The 23,945-nt window shown below is 46.0% G+C and overlaps 1 protein-coding gene across 9 annotated transcripts in view; it reads left to right on the top strand.

Moving 5' to 3' along the window:
• Clip1 (CAP-Gly domain containing linker protein 1) overlaps positions 1 to 20,061 on the top strand; it is a 119,107-nt gene extending 99,046 nt beyond the window's left edge. For 5 of the 9 annotated variants that reach the window (XM_037198727.1, XM_037198724.1, XM_037198726.1 and 2 more), the window contains 7 exons: positions 6,559 to 6,611; positions 13,198 to 13,315; positions 13,399 to 13,549; positions 14,074 to 14,123; positions 15,518 to 15,523; positions 17,740 to 17,864; positions 18,345 to 20,061. In XM_037198727.1, coding sequence (XP_037054622.1) covers positions 6,559 to 6,611; positions 13,198 to 13,315; positions 13,399 to 13,549; positions 14,074 to 14,123; positions 15,518 to 15,523; positions 17,740 to 17,864; positions 18,345 to 18,570 — 729 coding nt within the window. In that variant the 3' untranslated portion in view covers positions 18,571 to 20,061. The remainder of the gene's footprint in view (positions 1 to 6,558; positions 6,612 to 13,197; positions 13,316 to 13,398; positions 13,550 to 14,073; positions 14,124 to 15,517; positions 15,524 to 17,739; positions 17,865 to 18,344) is intronic. The other 4 variants (XM_037198725.1, XM_037198722.1, XM_028885843.2 and 1 more) reach the window with 1 other exon arrangement.
• The last annotated feature ends 3,884 nt before the right edge of the window (positions 20,062 to 23,945 follow it).

The following is a 23,945-nucleotide window of genomic DNA, read 5'->3' as shown; positions in this document are numbered from 1 at the left end:
GGAAAATGTACAAAAACCTGGCTTGACATCTAAATTGATCCACGAGAATTTGCCTGCCTTTTCAGTCGGCCTATAGTCATAGACATGGATTAGCAAAGGAAAGCTAATTTAAGGCTGTTATGCGTTATTTTGTAACAATAGTGAACAGCAGCCATGAGAATTTCAACCTAGGCTCAGGGAACACTAGAGAACAGGGCTGTTGGAAGCCGGATCACAGGGTCTCTCCTTTTGGTGTCACATGAATATGAGCGGCTGTTGCTGCTGTTCTTCTCTTGTTTGAGACAGGGTCCCAAGTAGCACAGGCTGGCCTCAAACTCTAACGTGGCTGAGGCCAGCTTTGAACTCTTAATCTTCGTGCGTCTACCTCCCAAGCCGTCTGGAGACAGTTGTGTGCCACTGCACCAGCTAAAACCACGGCTGCTTGAACCGTCAACTCGTGACCTCTTTTTGCCTGAGAAATATTTCTATGGTCGTCAGGTACATAGGCATATAAAGTAAGTGTACCAACTAAACATTTACTGATAATCATAAGATTATTGTAAAACAGTTCTTTGAGTTATTAAAGCTGAAAGAAAATCTGTATACTAATAATGTTGCAGAATGTAGGATATCTTCAACACTTTTAAGAGTTGATCAATATTTTTACTTTACCTTTACTCCCAGCACTTGGAAAGTAGAAGCAGGTGAATCTCTGTGAGTTTGAGGCCAGCCAAAGTCTCTACATAGTGAGTTCTAAGCCAACCAGAGCTCCATAGTATAAGACATTGTCTCAAAACAAACAAACAAACAAACAAACAAACAACAATTTTATAACTGTCAAGGCTGAGAACAGCGTGTCACATAAACATGTACTACAAAATGGCAGAAGTATGTTTAGAGCCATTTCAGAAATGCTGGAAGTTCTGTCCTAATCCAAGTCAAAATTAATATTTTGTTATTGTGTTGTTGTATTTTTTTAAAAATTGTGCATGTGGATGACATGTGTGGGTGCCTATGAGCCCCATACACATCATCACACACAATGATAATAAAAGTTAGTATTGAAACTCAAGAATTTAGAAAGAAGTTTTTAAGTGCCTAGGCAGAAAAAGCAAATTCCTACAAAAACTATTAAGACAAAAATCTTAAAATGAAAGGAAAAGTATCGGCTCAGAACACCTCAAGACCAAGTTCTCAGCCCAAAGGAGATTTATTTGCCAGGGAGGGACAGACTGCAGGGACAACAGACAAAGACAGGAGATGGAGGACAAGGGAGAAGGAGAAGGGACAGGGGGACAGGGGATTTGTCCCTGAATGGCAGGAGGACTGCCCCGGATAGAGAGGAGACAGACATGGCACATAGGAAAATCGGCAGTTTATAAAGGTACAAGGGGAAGCCCCATGTTAGGATGAGGTGTTTAATTTAATTTTATTTTATTTTATTTTATTTTTTTTTGATTTTTCGACACAGGGTTTCTCTGTGTAGCTTTGCGCCTTTCCTTGGACTCACTTGGTAGCCCAGGCTGGCCTCGAACTCACAGAGATCCGCCTGGCTCTGCCTCCCGAGTGCTGGGATTAAAGGCGTGCGCCACCACTGCCCGGCTTGAGGTGTTTAATTTTAATTGGGCATGTTAATTAGGTGAGCGAAAGGGAGCCTTTGACTCCTGATGGTGGGCCTCAGGAGGAGGAAGTGGTCAGATAAGGGAGTAGACCTTGATGACTGGCTGGGGGAATGAGGGAGGAAGGGCAAGGCCTGCCAGACCAGGGCTGGCCATGCTTGAGCTGGCCAGAGTCTCCTCATAAGCCGGGCCGTGGTGGTGGCGGTGGCGGCGGCGGCGGCGGCGGCGGCGGCGGCAGCGGTGGCGGTGGCGGTGGCGCACGCCTTTCATCCCAGCACTCGGGAGGCAGAGGCAGGCGGATCTCTGTGAGTTCGAGGCCAGCCTGGTCTACAGAGCGAGTTCCAGGACAGCCAGGACTACACAAGAAACCCTGTCTTGGAAATCCAAAAAGCAAAAAAGAAAAGAAAAGGAAAACAAAAACCTTAAGACAGCGGTAAAAGGGCTAAACCATGCATACAAGCCTTACAACCCGAGTTAGATTTCCAGTCCTCATGTAAGGTTACGTGAGGCAGGGCGTGGTCACTCACGTGTAATCCAAGCTGCGTGAATGCCAGGACAATCTGGTCTGCTATCATAGTGAGTTCCCAGCCAGAGAGAGACCCTGTCTGAATAACAGCAAAACACAAACACACAAGCTGACTGGGGTGGTGCGCATCCAGAGCTTGTAAGGCAGGATGGGGGTGGAGACAAGAGCTGCCCAGGAGCTCCTGGGCCAGCTGGCCTGGAGTACTCACTGCAGTGCAGCAGCAGGAGAGACCCTGCCCGCCTCAGTGCAGTGGCCGGCAAAGACCGGCTCCCAGCGCTCCGCTGGCCTCTGCAGACACGCGCCCAAGCACTTGCACACGCCAACTAAAATGAAAACAGCCTGTCCATCCCCAGGCCATTCAGCTGATGATATTTGGAGTTGTCTCCGAGTGACAGCATTAAGGGATGTTTTCCTCCTTTTGATTTTGTTTCTATACAGTATTGTAAAATCTCTTTAAAAAGAGTGTGTTTAATTTTCAAAACAAAACAATGAAGTTAATTATTCTTTGAGAAATGGTAATTTTGTATGCAGTGTGGCCCCTGAGGCCAGCAACCTCTGCTGTTTGGAGAGTCTTTCCTTCACTCGTCAGGCATTGCATTAGTTCATCTACTCACGGTCTCCCCTGAGCGGACACATTTGAAGTTTCTTTCCTGAGATCTTCCTTTAGACTTCTTCAGCCTCCTTCTCACCTCTAGCTTTTGAGGGACATTTTAGAGGGCTGTTCCCTGGACCTGACGAGTGTCTCAGCTGTGAATGGCTGCCAAGGCGTTAGGGCTGAAGGGACGGTTCTTTTCCACTTCGCCTGTGCAGGGAAGGATATTTGCGGCTGGTCAGACTATGGCAGAGCTCCTAGGGGACCGAGGGAAAATAGCTAGCTATCTTCACCGGGACTGAGACGATATGTGTAGGTATTGTCCCGAGTCCCCTCAGTCCTCTCACCCTGTGGCCACACAGCAACATTCTTTGGCCAGGCTGTGGAAGCTGCGAATGTATGGGTTTGAGAGGGCAGCTGTGTGTATGTATTCCTATAAACTCAAAGCTGTTAAGACATGCTGTCTCCTCATGAATCTCTTGAGAGCTTATGCAACTTGAATTGGTAACTGAATGTGTATCACTGTTGCAGGCCAGCTTCCCTGGGCAGCAGGGTTGAGGGGACGTGTGGTGTACAGTGTTTATGAGTGGAGCCCCTCAGCAGCATCAATAAAAAGAGAAGGAAGCTGTCCTGCCAGCCTGAGGGTAGCCTTGACTCACTCTACCGGCGTGCTAGAGTTGGGGTGCTAGAGTTCAGCCCCAAATTTGACTGAAATGTCTCCGGTTTTTTTTTTTTCTTTTTCTTTCTTTCCTTGTTTTAAAGTTACATTTTATTTGTTGGGGTGGAGGGCATGTGTATGCCACTGAACACATATGAACAGATTATACCACATGGGTCCCAGTGATTAAACTCAAGTTATCAGGTTGGCAGCAAGAACCTCTACCTGTGGAGTCATCTCAATAGCCCACAGTCAGTCTTCCTTTCTTTCTTTCTTTCTTTCTTTCTTTCTTTCTTTCTTTCTTTCTTTCTTTCTTTCTTTCTTTCTTTCTTTTCTTTTCTTTCTTTCTTTCTCTCTCTCTCTTTCTTTCTCTCTTTCTTTCTCTCTTTCTTTCTCTCTTTCTTTCTCTCTTTCTTTCTCTCTTTCTTTCTCTCTCTCTCTCTCTCTCTCTCTCTCTCTCTCTCTCTCTTTCTTTCTTTCTTTCTTTCTTTCTTTCTTTCTTTCTCTTTCTATTTACACAGTATTCTGCTTGCACGTATGCCTGCAGGCCAGAAGAGGGCACCAGATCTCATCACAGATGGTTGTGAGCCACCATGTGGTTGCTGGGAATTGAACTCAGGTCCTCTGGAAGAGTAGCCAGTGCTCTTAACCTCTGAGCCATCTCTTCAGCCCCCAGCCCACAGTCTTTATATTCTCTGTTGATGGGTCCCTGGATGAGGTCCGTCCTAGGAAAGGGTGTGGCCCTGTAGAGGTGCCTCCTAGAAACTGGTACCAGTTCTGCCCTGAGAGGGCCCCACAGCAGTGCCTCCTCCCTCTACCATTCCCCTTTCGTCTCTGCAAGCCGGTTGTCACAGGCAGACCCACTGGATCTTCCCTTTTCCTTCTGCTCTTCCAAGAGCAGAAGTCTGTCTGTCTGTGTGTGGGAGGCGAGACAAGAAATCCTCAGACACGGAGAATGTGTTTTGTGCTGTCAAGGCAGAGTTGCTATTTTGGACCTCAGAACCCTCACTCGGAGAAGAGACTGAAATAGGCCAAGTGAACCACCTCACTGGGGAAACTGGTGGAAAAAGATTCAGCTTAGACTCTCAGCGGGGAGCTCATCCTGTGAGAAGCTGGGCTTCCAAGTGTGTTACTATCCTACTCGCCGCCGAGAGGAGAGCGCAGCATCCTGTCGTTCACTCCCTCTAGTTACTGGGCACCGCCTGCGTGGGTTTTCAGTTACAGCAGGAAGCAGAATGGAAAGCCCTGCCTGCCCCTTGTTATTCAAGTGTCCGTACTGAACCTATGAAATCGGAGTTGATGTTGGCCCTGAGTTTGTCCTTGGCCTTCATTTCACTCAAGCTTGGATAGCTTAGTTTAAGTGATGGGCTGAAAGGTATGCAACGTACCCAGTACGCTTTTTCGTTCATTTGCCTCGCCTTCCCCACCTCTTGTTTGTTTTTGTTTTTTAAAGGTTTATTTATTTTTATTTGATATGTATGGGTATTTTGCCTGAGTATATATCATGTGGTGCCTATGGAGGCCAGAGGGCATTGAATCCTCCGGAACTGGAGTTACAGGCAGTTGTGAGCCACCATGTGGGCGCTGGGAACTGAACCCGGGTTCCCTACAAGAGCAGCCAGTGCTAACTGCTGAGCGTCTCCAGCTCACTCTGTGGTTTTTCAGGTGAGCTACTGGACACTCTTCTGCTCTAGTGTTCCCAAACCGTGACCATTTGGGTACAGCCTTCATTGCAGGCTTCCTCACAATAAGAACCTCCCATCTCTTCTCCAGTCTTCCTTTTTAGGCTTAAATGATAAAACATGTCAAGCATGTGCAGCGCAGGGAGCACCCCGTGCTGTGCTCCTGCATCGGATGCCCCTCGTGATGCCTCTTGGCCGCTCTTGTTTCAGCAATTCTCCACACACCTTCTGCAGTTTTTCCCGAGTGCTTTTTGTTTTTGAACAGCGTCTTGCCATGCAGCCCAGACTGATCTCAAACTCTCTGTTTGCCTGCCTCGGTGTCCTGAGTTTGGAGATTATAAACCTAGACTACTATGCCTGGATACCCTAAATTGCTAGATTTGGTTTGGTTTTTTTTTTTTTTGAGACAGGGTCTCTTTGTTTAAACTGGTTTCAAGCTTCCAGTCCTCATTCTTCTGTGATTGGTGGGGTTATAAGTGTATGCCACCATTCCTGGTTCCTTGAGTATTACTTTAAAGCAATTTTATAATTTTTCTTTTCCTTTCATTTTTTTATTTTTGTTTTAGAACTGGTTTACTATATTACTCAGGCTGGTCTCTAACAGGGCTTAAATGATCCTCCTGCCTCAGCCTCCTGAGTGACTGCTACTACAGTACTAACATGCCTGGCTTATAAAGACTTTTTTTATCTGAAAAAAATTAATCATTATTATTCTTTATAAGTTGAAGTGTTATTTTTTGTTTTTGTTTTTGTTTTTTTTCTTCAAGACAGGGTTTCTCTGTGTAGCTTTGGAGCCTGTTCTGGGACTCACTTGGTAGCCCAGGCTGGCCTCGAACTCACAGAGATCCTCCTGGCTCTGCCTCCCGAGTGCTGGGATTAAAGGCGTGCGCCACCACCGCCCGGCGAAGTGTTATTTTTAAGGTCTACATATCATACATGTAGCTAGGGATGGCGGTGCATGCCTGTGATCCAGCCAGCCTTCTGGAGGCTGAAGCAAGAGAAAAAGAGCACCGGTTTGAAGCCAGTCTGAGCTGCATATCAGGACCCTGTCTCATGACCTCCCCCATCTGTCTGTCTCTCTCGTGTTTGTAACATGAACCAGTATAGAAAAGTGCAACTTAAAAATGATTCCTCCTCCCATTGGGTTTCATTGAGGAAACATTGTACATGATTTGGTGTGTCTTTCCTTATGGTTACTTATATGTATAACAGCATTTACAAATGGGTAGATGCAGACACAGTTTTTTATTATTTTCTACAAAAATTATATTGTTAGGAAAATGAATATTCTGATTCTCAGGCCTGTCAGGAAGGGGTGAGCCATAAGATCAAAAGCAATTTTTAAAGTAGTAGCTATTCTCTTGGTTGTGATTTCTTGTCAAAGTCACTGCTTGAGAGAAGCCGGTGGGATTGACCGCCCTGGAGTGGATCATATGAAGGAGCGGTGGACCTCTGTGGATGGACTTGCTATCAACTGAACTCTCTCTGTTTTTGTTTTTCAGCTGGAAGAAGAAAGATCTGTACTCAATAATCAGTTGTTAGAAATGAAAAAGAGGTAGGCTCCCTGTTTGTTTACTGATGTGTGTGTTTAACAAGCTTCAGAACATGCTGTGTGTGCTAGCTCGTAGAAAACAGTCAACTTCTTAAATTCAGAAAATGGCATTGTGGTATTTTAGTGCTTGCAGTTGACAAGTTATGAAGATCCGTTTGTGCTGGTTTCAGAAATTTAAAATTCTAAGCCATTTTCAACTGCATCTACTCAGAACTACTTTACTAAATTCAGACAGCCTCATGTCAATGGTTTTAGTAATGAACATTATGATAATTGTATATCACTTTAGATACAGTACTGATTTTAATTATGGGAAAGCTTGATTTTTTAAATAATAAGTAATACCATTTTGTTTCTATTGTTCATTATCCCTCCATAATATTTTATAACTTTCCAAGCTCTTTTGAGTAGAGATAAATGGGGTCCATAGAAATGAAATATTTAGGCCAGGTCAGGATAAAATATACCTATAATTCTAGCACTCAGGAGGCTGAGTCTGGAGGATCATAAATTTAAATTCAACTTATGCTACATTGCAAAATCCTGCTTTAAAAAATTAAAAGCTAGGCAGTGGTAAAGCATGCCTTTATTGCCAGCACTTGTGAGGCAGAGATCTCAGAGTTCAAGGCCAGCCTGGTCTACAGAGTGAGTTCCAGGAAAGCCAGGGCTATATAATAAGACCCTGTCACAAATAAATAGTTAATTAACTAATTAAAGTAAAGTAGGGATTAAGAATATAACTTAGCAAAAGAGAGCTTGCTTTACATGTATGAGCTCCTGTGTGCATCCCCACACCAAAAACAAACAACAAAACCATCTATAATCTTTGGGAGTGACAGAATCAGTAGTTCAGGGTCGTCCTCGGGTACATATCGATGTTTGAGACCCCATGCTTTTTTTTAAGACAAGAAGAAACAAAAGAGAGAAAAGAATCCAGCCGAACCCCAAAATTTTCCCACACTCTTAGGAAGTGCTTCTCTTGTCAGAGCAGAGGTCTCCCCGTCCTGCTGATGTTTGACAGATGTGTCTCACACTTGGGAATTCAAGGGTTTATTTAGCCTACAAAAATATTTGGATTGCACAATGTGGATTGCTGTGTTTTAGAGGCTGTTGGGCCTTGGTCCAGGGGAAGCCTTTTCTTCTCTCTGGTTTTAATTAAGAAATACTTAAGATTCACCAGGCTGTGGTGACGCATGCCTTTAATCCCAGTACTAGGGAGGCAAAGGCCAACAGATCTCTGTGAGTTCAAGGCCAGCCTGCTCTACTGAGTGAGTTCCAGGACAGCCAGGACTACACAGTGAAACCCTGTCTCAAAAAGACACGCACGCACGCATGCATGCATGCACGCACGCGCGCGCGCGCGCACACACACACACACACGCACGTACACACACGCAAGTGCACAAAATACTTGGTTTCCTTTGTTGAGTTTATCCAAGGTCTTTACATTCTAGAAAGCACATGTGTCTCACCATGGCCATGCTTCCACTGGATGGAAAAATAATGAGACCTTGTTTTTGTAGCTTTCTCAAAAGGGAACAAATGAATGAAAATGGGCTGATGCAATACATAATCCCGTTACATTTACACAACACTTTTGAATTCACAAATTCATATAATCTCAAAGTGGAAGATGTGGTGGGGTGTACATTTTTAATGATGAAGCAGAAGCCCCCAGGCCGGAACTTAGTGAAGAACTCAGGCCCATTAGTAATGGGTGCAGGCTTGAGACCTAGAGCTTCAGGTTTTTGTATTCTCTTCTCCATGTACCTTGTATTTATTACTGATTTTTAAAAGATAGTGTACTTTGTGAGTCCTCACTTATCTGTGACTGACTAAATTATATGTTTAGCAAAGTGTCTCTCAAAAATTGCTGCTAATTTAAGCCAGGCCTAGTATCTATTGGGGAGGCTGAAGGCAAGATAGTCCTATGCAACTTAATGAGCTCTGTCTCAAACAGTTAAACACTGAGTAGTGACTGGACAATTCCCGTTCACATGAGGCCCTGCTTTCAGTCTGCTACCACCAAAACCAAAACACCAAAAGGATTTCTACTAACTTTGGTGAACAAACCTAAAGATGAGAATCGGACAAGTTATAAATTTAGTTTCTGTTTAAACTGATTTCCTCCTGTTAATCAACTCTCATGGACAGTTGCTTCTATTTTGGAAGACCGAGTTTGAATGTATTTTAAAATATCAACAAGTTAGACCCTTCAGTGTCTCCCAGGTGTCAGTTTGGTAAGGTCCTCTGTGGACGTGTGCTTGTGATGGCTAACTCTGTCTGCCCTGCATAGAGGACTAAAGGCTTTATATGATCTTGACGTGAATGCGTTGTTCCCAATGCTTACGTCAGAAAAGCACACAAGCCTCCTTGGGTCAGGAGCCGGTCTGTGGTTTAAATTAGAAGTGAAGGCAGGAGATGACCCTATTCCTCATGGTCACGGTACAGATTGGCAGGACTCCCCCACCACCAGGTGAAGCAGTCACTGAGGAGTCAGTGTGAGAGCTCCAGGCCAGCTTGTGTAAGGTCCTGGAAAAGCCTTCTGTGGGATCCAAGGGTCGCAAAGCTGCCCTGCCCCAAGGAGTACATTTAAATTGTAAGCCAAGATGGGTGAGGTGGCTCAGTGGTAAGAGGGCTTTGCCACCCAGGCCTGACAACCTGAGTGCGACCCTTCAGACCCCCATGATAGGAGGAGAGAACGGATGCCAGCGAGTTGTTCTTGACCTCCGCACCCATGGCACGCACACCTACCCACATGCACACAGTAAATGAAAGAGCTAATGAACAAATACAACGTTAAGTTATGAACCAAGCACGGTAGAATGTGCCTGTGACCCCAGCAATGGAGAGGTAGGAGGCCAAGCTGGCTCCAGGAGACTGTCGTAACGAGATCAGTGGCATCCTCCTGCATGTGCTTTGTGGTTCTGGTATCGGTAAACATTGCATTGCGGGCAATACGGAGCGATCATTTTTCTATGAATTTAAACTGTTATCATTTGAAAACTTGGGTACAGATGGATACGCGTGCCAGCCAGTGTATTTATTGTCTCACAACTTTAATCCCAGCACTAGGGAGGCAGAGGCAGGAGGATCTTTCTGAGTTCGAGGCCAGCCTGGGCTACAGAGTGAGTTTCAGGCCAGTCAGGGCTACATAGTGACCCTGTCTTAAAACAAAAGACAAAGAGGAGCGGGGAAAAGCAGGTCTCCAGGGGTCTAGCTGGGAAGGGGAGCTGTCTTAACTGCTGGGACTGGAGGCGTCTGCCCCTCCACAGCTGCCCAGGCTGATGCACACTGGGGGCTAGCGAGGCCCCCTTCTGCTCTGGGCTTTTTAATGCCAAAGGACAGCAAAGCCAGAGGTTCAGACGGGGTTTTATGAGTCTAACTTCACCTGGTAGAGCAGAATGTAAGGCCCGCGAGGACCTCCCGAAGCGGCCTGCGCTAGCCAGGCCCTGGGCTCCCTGCGGGTTGTATCTGTCTGACTGTCTCTGAGCTTGCGCTGCTCACCAATGCTCACCTCATCCTCTCTTTTCCCTTCCTACTCTTGCTTCCTTTGCTCTATCTGTGTGTCTTTCATGGTAAGACTAAAGAAAGTCTATCCACGTTATAATCAATAAATCTCATATATTTTTAGTAAACCAAATCGTTGTATATATTTTTTGGCTGCCTTTGTCCCTCTGTGTCTTGCTTTTGTTTTGTAAAATATGCTCAGCAATGTACACACACACACACACACACACACACACACACACACACACACACATACACACATTCACACACATTCATACACATTTCTTTTTGATACCGATATACAGCAAAGAACTTGGGTGCAAATTTAGTTCTCCTTACTGTCTTGCATTTTTCTTCATGTTTCTAATATTTGGTTCTTATTATCTTGCATTTTAAAGCTTGCCCAGTAACACTTTAAGGTATTTGCTTCATGACTGGACTTTATTTCTTATGTAAGTAGTAAGAAAAGAATCTGAGCGACACATTCCCTTGGAGGGTAGGACAAGAGTTTCCGGCCCTGAAGCCCTTCTTTTATCCTGTTAGCATCCCGTCTTGGTATTGGTAGCATGAGGAAACCCTTCTAGCCAACATGGCTTAAACTGTTTGCCTCTCACACATCAGTAATGTTGGCACAGATGGTTTAATTCAGCCCCTCTTGGTTTGTGCAGAGGAATTAGGGCGTAGAAATTGCCTAAGAAGCCATCACTGAAGATCTGTCACAAAGATGAGCTGCCAAGCCTGTGTGCCCTGTCATCTGGTAGACCTCCTGCTTTCTCTCTTCCTCTTTCTTTTTCTTTTTTCTTCCTTTAACATTTACTGTGTGTTGGGGGGCGGGTGGGTGGATTCTTACACCATGTGGATGCTCAGGATCAAACTCATCAGGCTTGTGGCGGTGACTTCACCGCTGAGCCGTCTCTTTCTTCAGCACGTGATCAGTCCTTTGGTTGATTCGTGTAGGATACATCCTGCCACCATCTTAGCCATCTGCATGGCTTGGGTTGTGTGTAGACAGGATAGGCACGGAGTTGAGTTGGTGACCTTTCTGCTGGTTACTGGTGACTGTCGCTCCCAGATGCTAAGTGTCCATGGGATCTTAGCCAACTAGGTCTTTGGGCAGAGGAGAATCCACATCTGTCTTCAGCAAACCCCAGTCCTGCTAATATTTAGTTAAAACTTCAAAAAAAAAATTTTTCAAATCTGAGTACTTAAACAAAGCTCCAGAATTCATTTTTACAATAGAACAAAATACCAAACACATTTCAGAGAAATCCAGAGAGCCCACACTTACTGTGTCTTTGGGTCGCACCCAAACCTGCCTTTCCACATTGCAGAACTGCCTGGTCCTTCCTCCCACTCCAGAAGCCCTGCTGTAACTCTGAGATGGCCCCCTGTCTTCACACTCCCTCGGGACTTTGACGCCCCTGATGCTCCTTCCTTTCCAGGGTGACTGAGTCAGAGCACTTCCGTAAAGTCTCAGATTCTTCTCTTACTACTTCTCATTCTGGAGTGTGAAGGTCTAAGCCACACAACGAGATCAATACAACACGTTTATTTCCATCTTCGTGTAGAGTTTCAGTTTACCATGAGCCATGAGAATTTTGTAGTTCACGTGCCGGATACCTTGGGTCTCACTAACCAGCCATATTCCTTGTGCCATCTCTAACTCCATTCCCTATTCCCCCAGCTGATTTGAAAACAGACTAAATGCCACCTGCTCTGCCTCTCCCCACCTGCTTCTCATGGAATTGGCAGTGACTCAAAGCTCCCTAGTGACAGACTCCTGCTGGCGACCTCCTCCTCCACTGATGCAGTGTCTGAGATTGTGTGGCCTGAGCGCTAGCCGCCCGAGACACTTTTCTCTTGTTTTATTTTCCCTAAAGTAATTTGGTGACACAGATCTGTTTATTGAAAATTAAGAACTTTTGTATTTTCAAAACTGGTCTTAGGTTTACAGAAGCGTTATAAAGGTGGCGTAGCCAGTTCATTTCCCTAGCCAGCTGCCCCACTGTGACATGTCACACAGCCTCAGTACCAGTACCCAGACCACCAAGTCACCACTACTCAGCTCTCTGCAGTTGTCCATCATCATTTTTCTCATCCAGGGTCCAAGCTTGGAAGTACCATTGCACTCGTGTGGTTCTGTCTGCTTAGTCTCCTCAGATCTCTGACAGTCCCTCACTAAGTCATGCCTTTCATGACCTCAGCATGTTCGTACTTCACAGCAAAGCCAAAAAAACCTGCACACCATACATGTACACACCCTCCCCGCCCTCCTTGGGGCGACTTCCTTGTGTCTTGCCCAGCCTCCATGTGTCCCCCTCATCCTTTCCCCTCTCCACCTGGACTCCACGGGAGACAGTGTCCCCAGAGGCCTCTCCCGCCCCCTAGTGAGCCAGCAGAGAGCAGGGGTGAGGTCTCTGTGAACCCCTCCCTCACATCTGTTTTACCCCAGCCTTCCTGCAGCTCAGTTTCAGAAGCAGCCCAGTGCCTTCTTCAGATTGGTTGAAAAGCAGTTATTTTTCAGTTTGAATAATAATAATCTTTGCTACTGTTTTGGCTCACACAATCTTAAAAACACAACCTCAGAATTTACCAAGAAGTTACTGAAATTAGTGAGAACCAACTGATATTTCCAGCATCAAACTGCTCTGCATGACATCTGTATAATTGCTTTGCATGTGTGTATTTTAAATGTCATTGCTTGATAATTATTTATTCCAGAAGTAACAGTATTCAACGTGGGGTTCTTTCTATTTTGCTGTAATTTTTTTAGGGGGGGAGGGTGCGGCAGTTTTTTTTTTAAAAATCTCCATCTTCCAACAGTATTGACTTGTCTTTTTGAGTTCAAATGGACACAATGACATGCGGGTTCTGCATGTCTGTGCATAGCTAAACCTTTTCTCCCTCGCAGTAAGTAAAATCCACAGGCATAACAGCCTTGACCCCCGTGCAACTTCCCGTTCCACCTTTTTTACCACGTTAACTGAAGTTACTCTCAAGCCTGTTCTGCAACAGTTGCTTGCTGACCACGCCCTCCTCCGCTGACTTCTGGACCCCTTCTAACCCTCTGGTCCCGTAGAGAATCCGAGTACATAAGAGACGCCGATGAAGAGAAAGCTTCTTTGCAGAAGTCCATCAGTCTCACCAGTGCCTTGCTCACAGAGAAGGACGCCGAGCTGGAGAAGCTGAGGAATGAGGTAGGGGGTGTCCCGTGGGGATGATGGTCCCCTGGCCCCGTTCGGCCCCTCCTCCCAGGCTGAGCGCAGCGTGTGCCTTGCAGGTCACGGTCCTCCGCGGAGAGAATGCCTCTGCCAAGTCCCTGCATTCAGTTGTGCAGACACTGGAGTCTGACAAGGTGAAGCTTGAACTCAAGGTCAAGAACTTGGAGCTGCAACTCAAGGAGAACAAGAGGCAGCTCAGCAGCTCCTCAGGTAGGGGGATGCCGACATGGTGTTCCAGGGCACCCCTGTACCTCCTCCTCCTCCTCCTCACCCCCATGCTGAGCCTCCACGGGTAGAGGTGCCCTCCCAGTGCGCTGCCCAGCCGCCCCTCCTCACCCCTACCCCCACCTCACCACCCTGCCCCCAGCTCTCCCACTGTTGAGCCGAACAAGGGCTCGTCCCGAGTGTGCTTGGTGTCGGGTCTTCTCATGCTGTCTAACTGCTGTAACACAAGGCGGGCAGTGTGTGACAGCTGCCGTCGCACCAGCAGCCACGAGGTCTCAGAGTGCAAGGCAGCAGAGGAGAGCACCAGTCCCCAGAGCTGGTGCTTGAGAGAACCCCTGAAGGGGCGGGGCTAGCGTCTGTGAGACCCAGTAGTGGCCAGAGAGCAGGCCGGGACTTCTCCGAGTTCTCGGAGGGGAGGCGCTTGACAGTGAGCATCCACGGCAGCCCATCACTGGGGTGTTTGCAGCGAACCCTCTGATTGTCCTTGTTCTTGTTGTTTTTAATACAAGGTAACACTGATGCCCAGGCGGAAGAGGACGAGAGAGCCCAGGAGAGTCAGGTAATGCTCCTCCGTTAGCGCTCCCGTTGTCTCCCTGTTCCTGTCATTAGAGAGCGCGCGTAATGCACTGCTATGGACTACATGCTCAAAGGTTCTCAGGGTATCCAGTAGAAAGGTTTCCAGTCCCTGCCGTTCAGTCCCACAGTCCTGACGCTTACCCACGTCTTAGCTTTGCAGATTTAATGGACAGCTAGATATGGTGTGTGACAGCACAAGCCTCTGGCTCTAGCACTGGAAGGCTGAGATGGGAGGGTCCTTGGAACCATGGGGTTTGAGACCAGCCTGTGTGACAATAGCAAGAGCCCTATCTCCAACACACATACTCGATACAAATAAACAATCACATACTGATATAAATAAACAATCACATACTTGATACAAATAAACAATCACATACTGATATAAATAATCACATACTCGATACAAATAAACAATCACAAACTCGATACAAATAAACAATCACATACTCGATACAAATAAACAATCACATACTGATATAAATAAACAATCACATACTCGATATAAATAAACAATCACATACTGATATAAATAAACAATCACATACTCGATACAAATAATCACATACTCGATATAAATAAACAATCACTCGATATAAATAATCACATACTCAATATAAATAGTCACATACTCGATACAAATAAACAGTCACATACTCGATATAAACAGTCACATACTTAATATAAACCATCACACACTCAATATAAATAAACAATCACATACTCGATATAAATAAACAATCTCCAGTTTTTTTCCTTTCTTTTTTCTTTTTTTTTGAGAGAGGGTTTCTGTGTGTAGCCCTGGCTGTCCTGGAACTCGCTCTATAGACCAGGCTGGCCTTGAACTCATAATCACCTGCCTCTGCCTCCCAAGTGCTGGGATTAAAAGCATATGCTGCCGCAACCCAGCTTTTTTTTTTTTTTTTTTTTTTTGAGTCAGGGTTTCATGTAGCTCTAACTGTCCTTGAACAAGGTGCTTCTCCTGGCCCACCTCCCGATTGCTGGAGCACAGGTATGCGACACTAGCACACCACTCCAGTTTTTTTTTTTTTTTTTTTTAACATAAGTTGCAGCATACCACATAAAGTACTCTGTGCTTATCCTTTCTTTAGCTGTATAGTATTCCGTTGTATGGGTGTACCATAACTTAGTTCCCTTTTGGTGGCAGGACACCGTGTTCCTTCTAAGCTTGTGGTTGTGTTTTATAAATAGTGCTGCAAGAACTTACCTTGAATAGCTGTCAGACTCCCACCAACTCAGAATTAGCGTTGTCTCTTAGTGTGTCTCACGGGCACAGTACAGAATTAACATTGTTTTCTCCCCCTTCCTTTCTGCTTCCGTTTGTTTCTGCTGCTGCCGAACTTTTCTTCCCATCAGCAAATGGTTTGTTTCATGCTTCCTTATTTGTGTGTGCATGTACGTGTGGTTGTGTGTGGTTTCCTTGTCCTTATTTCTGTGTGCATTTTGTGTGGTTGTGTGTGTGTGTGGTTTCCTTGTCCTTATTTGTGTGTGCATGTATGTGTGGTTTTGTGTGTGTGTGTGTGTGTGGTTTCCTTGTCCTTATTTGTGTGCGCATGTATATGTGGTTGTGTGTGTGGTTTCCTTGTCCTTATTTGTGTGTGCATGTATGTATGGTTGTGTGTGTGTGGCTTCCTTGTCCTTATTTGTGTGTGCATGTATGTGTGGTTGTGTGTGTGTGGTTTCCTTGTCCTTATTTGTGTGTGCATGTATGTGTGGTTGTGTGTGTGTGTGGTTTCCTTGTCCTTATTTGAGCGTGCATGTACGTGTGGTTGTGTGTGTGTGGTTTCCTTATTCTTACAATGGAGCTCCTAACGGAATGACTTAGAAGATGCCACTTGAAAGACAGGTGTGGGGGCTGGAGAGATGGTTCAGTGGCTAAGCACGGTGGTTCCTCTTACCGAAGACCAGGGTCAGTCCCCAGCACGCACATGTTGGTCCACAACCATCCTTAACTCCAGTTCAGGGAATCCAGTGACCCCTCCTGACCTCCACAGGCCACAGACACAACACTCACACACATAAAATAAATCTAGAATAAAAAAGAAAGTCAGGTGTGGTAGCACATCCATGTAGTCCCAGCACTCAAGAGGCAGAGACAAGAAGATCTCTTAGTTTGAGGCTGGCTACAATGTGGAGACCCTGTCTTAAAAAAAAAAAAAAAAAGTAAAGAAAGGAAGTTCAAGGCCATCCTCTGCCACAAAGTGAATTGGGTTTTGTTTTTTGGTTTTTTGTTTGTTTGTTTCAAATAGGGACTAACTTGTTTAGACCAGGCTGGCTTCAAAGTAATAGGGGGCAGCCTGCCTCTGCCTCCCGAGTGCTGGTATTAAAGGTGTGCGTCATTCCCAATTTACGCAGTGAGCTTAAGGCCAGTCTGAGATACATAGCAAAGTCTATCTTAAAAAAAAAAAGGAAGAATAGGTAAAGTGTGTGTGTGTGTGTGTGTGTGTGTGTGTGTGTGTGTGTGTGTGTGTGTTGAGAGAGAGAAACTTCAATTTAGAGAAATAAAACCTTTTACTTTGTAAAGAGGGAAGAATGTTTTGTTTTGAGAGTACCCTTGGTTCAAAAGGACATGACGTGTTCAGGACATGTTTCCTTCTGACAGTCACTCTGTTGTCCTTGCTGCCCAGCTGCTCTTGGGACAGATGCCCTTCCTGTGTGTCAAGCATGTCACAGCTCGCCTCCGCAGAAAGAGAGTGTGGCTTCTCTGTGGAGCCTGCACCTTCCCTGAAGAGGCTCTGCTGCCCTGTCCCTTTACTGAGCAGTCAGGTGACCTGAAGAAAGGTTCCGTTATCACTTTTCCAAATCTACATATCAGAAAAGTCCTGAGTCAGTTCTAGAATATAGACAATTTTAATGGTGATTTATCGATTGATTTATTCATGACTCCAGGAAATGAACCCAGGACCTCATACATAGCAGGCAGAGCTCTGCCACTAACTGTATTTTCAGCCCTGGATACACACACACACACACACACACACACACACACACACACACACACACACACGAAAGAAAAATTAACCATGCCTGTGTATTCAGAAACGTGAAATTATGACTGTGGACAGAATAGGTGTTGTGTTTTGTTGAAAAGCATCAGTAGCATTTCACCAATCCACAGATGAGTGATTTAAGTGTAATGTCATTTGTCTGAATGACAAGTGAGGTTTATCCATTCACAGCTTCAGATTCGATGACATGAATCTGTGTGTGTGTGTGTGTGTGTGTGTGTGTGTGTGTGTGTGTGTGTGTGTGTGTATACATACAAAATCGTTCCTTAGTAGCCAACATTGAGGGATGGGAAAGGGAAGAAAGAAAGCCCCTTGCCCCCTTCACCCAGCTATGCTCTCGTCCCGGCTGGCTGTAGTTCGTCCTGCACCCTCAGCACCCAGCCTGTTCCTTGGGGAGACTGGAAAGCACAGGCTCTGTAGCAGGCACAGTTGGGCCTGCTGTGACGCACGCTTGCAGCTGTCGTGTGAGCACACGCTTCCTAACTTGTAGACTCCAGCTGCATGTGGCTTAGGCCTTTACATCCCTCACTCTTTCTTTTCTTTCTCTCCCCCCCCCTTTTAAAAAATCAGATTGATTTCCTGAATTCAGTAATAGTGGACCTTCAGAGAAAGAATGAAGATCTCAAGATGAAGGTGGAGATGATGTCTGAAGCCGCGCTGAATGGCAATGGGGACGACCTCCACAGTTACGACAGGTATGACAGCGCTCAGTCCCTCGGCAGAGGTCTGAGTGTCAGTTGTGAGATCAGAAGTGGCTGCCGGGTGCTCACTCTGCCAGGACGAACCGCCTCATATCTGGCGAGAGTGAGAGAGCGTGGCAGTCCAGCTGCTCATTTTATTAGACTGCTTGTGTGTGTGAGCATCCTGCCTGCTTGTGTATATGCACTGCACGTGCGCCTGGTGCCCTTGGAGGCCAGAACAGGAGATCAGATGCCCTGGAACCGTAGTTACAGAGAATTGTGAGCCACCACGTGGGTGCTGGGTACTCTGTTCTTAACCACTGGGCCATCTCTTCAGCCTAAGGTGCACATTGTACAAAGCTTTGTCCTGGCTTCCCTGGAAACCCCAGATGTGGCTGTCATGGGTCCCTGTGTGGTTGGAGAGTCTCTGTTAGTACTTTGACCTCCAGCATTTCTTCTGACCAACGTCCTGGTTTCCTGTGTTGACATTTGTAGCGACGAGCCGGAGAAACAATCCAAGAAGAAACCCCGCCTCTTCTGTGACATTTGTGATTGCTTTGACCTCCACGACACAGAGGACTGCCCCACCCAGGCACAGATGTCGGAAGACCCTCCGCATTCCACGCACCATGGCAGCCGGAGCGAGGAACGACCATACTGTGAGATCTGTGAGATGTTTGGGCACTGGGCCACCAACTGCAATGATGACGAGACCTTCTGAGGGGCCTCAAGGGCGGGACCGGGCTTCCGCAGACTCCGGCATCTCGGCGGCCTCCCACCAGCGTTGTGTGCAACTTCAGAAGAACTCGTTATTTTTTGAAAATATTTTGATCTTCAGCACATTTCCCCTCATAAGTTCAAATAATAAATGTTTGGTAGGTGGGCTTTCACTTCCATCTTCATTTTCTGGATTTTTAAGATTTAAGACTTTGCACCAGGTGCCATTACTTTTTTGTTCCTAGAGAAACATCGTGGGACAAGCTGGACCCTGACAATATCTTATTTAAGAAACTTTAAATTATGCCGTTATTTCTCATATTTGCACTAAGGTATTTCCTGGCTACATCTGTATATTTAGGGTTTTTGTTGTTGTTATTGTTGTTGTTGTTACGCTTTGACACTGGAATGAGTTGCAAAAAAAAAAATGTGCCACTTTGCATTTTCATGTGCTCATTTAAATAATTTCATTCCTAAATATCCAAGCTCTCCGCACGCACTACCTGCTCCCAGTAGTGCCTTTTCCCAGGCTTGACAATACACAGGTGTGACTATAAATCATGAAACAGAGAAAAGGGAGGGGAGCCCCAAACTGCTGTGGGGACATTTTATATAATCTGTATGCTGCACCCACAGACCCAACAGTGGTGTTTTCTTCATTGGTTTTACATAATTTCAACCTCTATATATTATATGTGTATATATATATATATATATTTTTAAAAATCTATATTTTGGGAAAAAAGTATATACAATGTGTCTTTTCAGATTTTTTTACTTTTATGAAAAAGAAAACACCTGAAAGGATCATCAGGATGTGGCTGACTAGGCCAGGAACAGCCTCTGCAGCTTTCTAATTGTTGTCCCCATCTGTATGTCGTTTCTTAACCAGCTGTGAGCAGCTGGAAGGGCTGCCTCCAGCTGTTTGGTTTTGTTTCCCTTCTTCTGCAGACAACCCCGGTAGCGGACTAAGCCACTGCAGCAGCTAAGCTAACTGATCTACAGCCCTCCTTTATATGTTTGGGGGTTGTTTTTTTTTTTTTTTTTTTTTTTTTTTTTTTTTTTTTTACTGTATTTTTTAATGAATGTATGATGAGAAATTCAACATGAATAATTTTGAATTTTCTTATCACAAAAAGATAAAACGAAGGACCTCAACATACAAAAGAGTTTTATCAGCCAGTCTGAGTCTGTCTTCACTTGAATGTTTTTGAGAATATGTAAAAAGGAATTAAATGCCCCTTCATGTGGCGTGCATGATAAGAACTTCCGTCTTTGTGTATATAAGCCTTTGCCATACTCCCCCCTCAAGATTATCCACCGTGCGTGACGAGTGAATATTAAACAAATCTGTTACCAGTTGACATTGGTCAATAAAACCACAGGAATTACTTCACAAACAAAATATGTAAAGCAGTATTAAAATCTGAGTTCTGTATCTACTTTAATAAATAGGTTCCGTTGTTTGGATTTTCTGCCAGCAGTAGCAAACACATATTCTTGGGATTATTTGTCGTGTTTTTCTTCAAGTAAGAAACCTCTTTGAAGTGAGTGGTGACGCATGCCTTTAATCCCAACACTCGGGAGGCAGAGGCAGGAGAATCTCTGTGAGTTCCAGGACAGCCAGGGCTACACAGAGAAACCCTGTCTTGGGGAAGGGAAAAAAAAAAGCCCTTTAGATCCAAAAGGCAATCTCTTGCCCTCACAACCACCACCACTAAGCCATGCTGTCAGCTCTGCAAACAAATCTTTCCACCTCAATAAAACAATGCTAAATAACTATAAAAGATTGGTGTGTCCAGCTGGACCCTTTGGAGGCGGAGACATAAGGATTAGAAATTCAAGGCCATCCTTGCCTACATAACAATTTAGAGGCCAGCCTGAACTACATAAGACCCTGTCTGAAAAGAGAAAGAAACTAACCTGGTATGTCCTGAATGTTAGGCCTTGGGAGTTATTGATGGAGTTGCTTATAAGAATGTCAGCAATGTTAGTTTGGTGGTGGCATACACTGTTGATCCCAGCACTTGAGAGGCAGAGGCAAGTGGATCTCTGAGTTCAAGGCCAGCCTGGTCAACAGAGCTCCAGGACAGCTAGGACTACACAGAGAAACCCTGACTTGACAAACAACAAAAATGTCAGCAGGAGCTGGACATACAGTTCAGTGTTACAGTGCTGGCCCAACATGCACAAGACCTGAGTTCAATCCTTAGCACCACACACAAATGCCAACAGCAGCAATACCTAATCCCTGCACTGGGGAGGTAGAGGCAGGAGGATCAGAAGTTCAAGGTCTTTCTTGGCCATGTAGCAATTTTGAGGCTAACCTGGGCTACATGAGAGACAACCTGTCTGGGAAGAAAAGAAGCTGGGGAGATAGCTCTGTCAGGACGTGGGTTTGTTCCCAGAACCCACAAAGTTGAGCATGGTGGCACACACTTGTAATCCTAGAACAGGGGAGATAGATAGGCAGGCCCCTAAGGGGCTAGCTGACCAGCTGGCCTAACCTACTTAGCAAGTTTTAAGTCAATGAAAGAATTTTACAAAGGTCGATGGCACCTTAAGAATGACAACTGAGGTCCTCTGTCCTGAGCATATGCCCTGCGTGTGCACACATAAATACCAGGCGCTAGTAGGCTTTGGTCTATAAGGTACCACTGTTAACAAGAAGATAGGATGCTGCACACTGAGGTGATGTAGTGGATTTTGGGATCTGGGGGGAGACAGGTGGAGACATCCTGACTGAGGCTGGTAGTTTGACAAGAGTTCAAGCCCAGTCTGGACTATATGATGAGACCCTGTTTCAAGGTGGGGGCAGGGTGTACAAAGACTTAAAATGAATCCCACTCAAGAGAGAGAGTGTCCTAGACCATACAACCTCTTGGAAGGGTCCTGGGCTTCCAAGTGACTTCATGAAACACCACCAACCAATTCTGTTCACACCAGAACATGAGAGACACATTTCTTTTTAAAGAAGAATCAAAATAAGCCATGTGTGGTATCCATCTGTCATTTTAGTACTTAGTAGGTGGCTCAAGAATTCAAGGTCATCCTCAGCTCCATAGTGAGTTCAACACCAGCCTGGACTACATGAGGCCCTGTTAGGAGCTGGAAAAGAAATAACTGATCTTCATCTGAAAGCACTTTGTGAACCATTCAGAAATTAAATGTTGTGGTAATCCACTGCTTTATCACAGCATATTTAAAAAAAAATAAGTGGGCTGGGCGGCGGTGGTGCATGCCTTTAATCCCAGCACTCGGGAGGCATTGCCAGGCAGATCTCTGTGAGTTCAAGGCCAGCCTGCTCTACAGAGCGAGATCCAGGACAGGCACCAAAACTACACAGAGAGAAACCCTGTCTCGAAAAAACAGAAAACAAACAAAAGGTGTAAGGTAAGTGGGAGTGACAGGGTGGGGGATGGGAACAGATAGTCTACACTCCATATCGTAAAGAGGAATCTGCACATACGAGTTATTGCTAGCTTAGCACCCACCATGAACAGCTTGCTTGCTTTGCGTTAACTCTCCAGATGGCCTTGGAGGAACACAAAGTCCACACTGGCTGACTCAGCTCCGGCGTCCAGATGTTAAGAGGTAATGTAAGGTTGGCACTGAGCTCTCAAACAACTGACAGCCCTGTGCCCTTCCCCCACCCCCTGCCACCCACAGGCCTTCTCTGATCCCTGGCTCCCTGAATAAAGCCCAAGTCTTGGGCTGGAGAGATGGCTCAGTAGTTAAGAGCATTGGCTGCTCTTCCGGAGGACGGGTGGTGGCTTCCCAGCACCCAGGTGGCAACTCACAACCGCCTGGAAGTCCAGTTCCAGGGCGTCTGATGCCTCTGTGGGTACCTGCACTCACACGCACATATCCACGCACCGTCCTCCTCATCTGCCTCCCGAGTGGTGGGATTATAGGCATGTGCCACTCCGTCATCTGCTTAGTCGTCCGCATGCCTTTGTAAACTCTCAAAACTGTTAGGACAGCTACTGAACCCGTCGAGTGCTCACCTTTGAACATCTGCTCTACGCCAACCTCCCCTACACATTTTTTTCAGTAGATAACACCCTGCAACAGAAATTCTCAACTTTAGCATTAATTTGAGGTGACTGGGCGATTGTGGGGTCTAGAGTGCTGTCATAGCAGTCATCAGTGGATCTGGACCTGGGGTTGCAGACATGTGTGAGTTTCCTTCCTTCCTTCCTTCCTTCCTTCCTTCCTTCCTTCCTTCCTTCCTTCCTTCCTTCCTTCCTTCCTTCCGTCCTCTCCTCCCTCCTCCCTCCCTTCCCTCCCTCCTTTCCTTCTTCCTTCCTTTTCTCTCTCTCTTGTTTTTTTAGACTTATTATGTACACAGTGTTCTGCCTGCATGTATGTCTGCAGGCCAGAAGAGGGCGCCAGATCTCATTACAGATGGCTGTGAGCCACCATGTGGTTGCTGGGAATTAAACTCAGGACCTCTGGAAGAGCAGTCAGTGCTCTTAACTGCTGAGCCATCTCTCCAGCCCTTCTTTCTTCCTTTCTTCCTTTCTTCCTTTCTTCCTTTCTTTCTTTCTTTCTTTCTCTCTCTCTTTCTCTCTTTCTTTTTCTTTCTTTCCCTTTCTTTCCTTTCTTTCTCTCTCTCTCTCTCTCTCTCTCTCTCTCTCTCTCTCTCTCTCTTTCTCTTTTTAAAATGTGTTCGCTTGAATGTACATATAGACACTGTGGGCCTACAGTGCCCTTGTAGGACAGAAGTGGGCATTGGATCCCCTGGAACGGGAGTTGCAGATGGTCGTGAGCCACACACCTGATCCTCTGGGAAAGCAGCAGGTGCTGCTCTTCACTGCCAGCTCTCCAGCCCATCTAAATTGTTTGTTTCCTTGGAGACAGGGTCTCACTGTGTAGCCCTAGTTGTCCTGGAACTCGCTTTGTTGACCAGGCTGGCCTCGAGATCTGCCACTTTTAACACCAGACCGGGTGTGATAACACACACTTGGTGGTTTAGCCCCAGTCATCATTTTACACCAGTATTTTAGCCACAAAGACAGAAGGGTGGTGCCTTTTAAACGTGACAAATAACATCGAATTCTTAAAACACACTTTTAAACGGCGGCGTGGTGGCGTAGGCCTTTCATCCCAGCACTCGGGAGGCAGAGGCAGGAGGATCTCGGTGAGTTCGAGGCCAGCCTGATCTACATCGCGAGATCCAGGACAGCCAGGGCTACACAGAGAAACCCTGACTCGGGACACTTAAAACCCCGCACTTTTCAGGGCCCACCATTCCCAGCCCGAGGCACGGTGGGAACACAGCCCGGTAACAGGCGCCCGGCGCGCCCACCGGGACCTCCGGGAGCCTAGCGGCGGAACCTTCCTTCTGGGAGGGTAAGGGTGTGGGGGGGACCGGCA

This window comes from Peromyscus leucopus, chromosome 23, assembly GCF_004664715.2.
Source record: "Peromyscus leucopus breed LL Stock chromosome 23, UCI_PerLeu_2.1, whole genome shotgun sequence".
Lineage (NCBI taxonomy): Eukaryota > Metazoa > Chordata > Mammalia > Rodentia > Cricetidae > Peromyscus > Peromyscus leucopus.
This window is presented reverse-complemented; position numbering and strand designations above follow the sequence as displayed.